This window comes from Amphimedon queenslandica, unplaced genomic scaffold (genome assembly GCF_000090795.2).
Source record: "Amphimedon queenslandica unplaced genomic scaffold, v1.1 AMPQUscaffold_4495_Cont23527, whole genome shotgun sequence".
Classification (NCBI taxonomy): domain Eukaryota; kingdom Metazoa; phylum Porifera; class Demospongiae; order Haplosclerida; family Niphatidae; genus Amphimedon; species Amphimedon queenslandica.
The window spans coordinates 1-1,536 of record NW_003555194.1 but is presented as its reverse complement, the minus strand read 5'-3'; the positions used below and the strand labels follow the sequence as shown (position 1 = coordinate 1,536).

Sequence of the window (1,536 nt, the reverse complement as noted above, 5' to 3'; positions counted from 1 at the left end):
CATGATCAACTCTTTTCCAAGCCTCCAAAGCATGGCGGGGTTGTTGCATGGTGGGTATAATTAATGCAATTAATATACACATTGAGATTCACTATTTACTATGCATACTTAGGCATCAGGACTATAGTTATTGGACACGGACTAAACCAATGAAACACTTAACTGTGAGTTATTGCTTAGTTCTGTTGCTATGGGTGTGGCTTGTTGCTATGTAGATACATATTGCTCTCGATGATCAGACCCCAGAAACAGGTGGATTACATTTTGTACCTGGATCACACAGGTGCATACATGATTGTCAAAAAAGAAAGAAAATAATTTTAATAATAATTTGATAATTATAGGTGGAGTAGAAATGGGAATCCATTACCAATCACTGATGCTACTTTTGGTGACATGGAGTCATTGAAAAAGGTTTGGATGTAGTTTTTGTACAGAGAGTTATGTAAGTTTTTAAACCTATAAGGTACTGACAGAAGAAGAGTTTGCTCAATTCAAACCAGTTCCTTCCGGTTTAAAGAGAGGACATGCTAGCTTCCATCATCCTTTAATGGTGCACGGATCATACGCTAACAAGTGAATTATTATTTTATTTTATAGACGTTGCATTCGTGACACTAAGTTGAATTAGTTGATACAATTTGACAAATTGTTATTATTTTATAATTGTAGGTCAGAGAGCCCAAGGAGAGCATGTGTTGTTAATTATATTGCTGACGGTGTTTGGTCTGATACTAATGAACCTTTGCTTAATGGGGTTCCTCTCATTGAAAAGGTAGTAATATGTATTTGCATTAATTTGAAGCTCTTTTTATAGGGTAATAAAATGGAAGGACAGTTTTTCCCACTTATTTTTGATCCAAAATGGGCAAGTCCTGCTTAAAGATTTAACAAAAGAACTATACGTGCTAATTATATTTTTGTTTATTAAAAATACGCGCTATTTTTATAATTAATTAATTAATGAACGGAAAGGCGCGGCTTGATATCGCATGATATGATATGATCTGATTTTATGATGCGGATGGGGCTATTACAGCAAGTTTTTCTTTTTTAATATGATAGCAGAACTCCATTACTTCAGAAGCCACCGAAATGGAAAAAATAATACTTTCAATTGCAATAAATGTATTCCTTCTTATGAACACTTATGGTAAGGCCTTAATTTACAATAACAACACCCTTTTATAATGTTTATAGTTTCAGGCAGTATCTTCAATATTGTACCAGTGACACAATATGTATATGTCAATGATACTGTGACATTTGAATGTGCTACTAATACAACTCAATTTGGTCTCTTTTTTGTGACTTATCCATCAGTTGTTGGTTCAGTTAAATCCTCTGGTAGAATGGTATCACTCACCCTAACAGCAACAAGTGAAGTAAATGATACAAAAGTTACCTGTAAGGCACCCAATGGAGCTATCACTGAACCAGCATATCTATATGTACAAGGTCAGTGTAATGATTAATAAAGTTATTCAAACATTCATTTAGCCTGCATTGTTGTTGTATAACTTATATATTATATAC

The 1,536-nt window shown here is 33.8% G+C and overlaps 1 protein-coding gene across 1 annotated transcript; it reads left to right on the top strand.

The window, feature by feature from the left end:
- Positions 1-6: 6 nt before the first annotated feature.
- LOC100640775 (phytanoyl-CoA dioxygenase domain-containing protein 1-like) lies at positions 7-953 on the top strand (the record flags this gene model as incomplete). Its single annotated transcript, XM_003391896.3, has 7 exons — positions 7-50; positions 113-164; positions 216-283; positions 345-414; positions 467-576; positions 673-775; positions 818-953. Coding segments are annotated over 7 exons (513 nt in total), but the record flags the coding sequence as incomplete, so codon positions are not given.
- Positions 954-1,536: the final 583 nt, after the last annotated feature.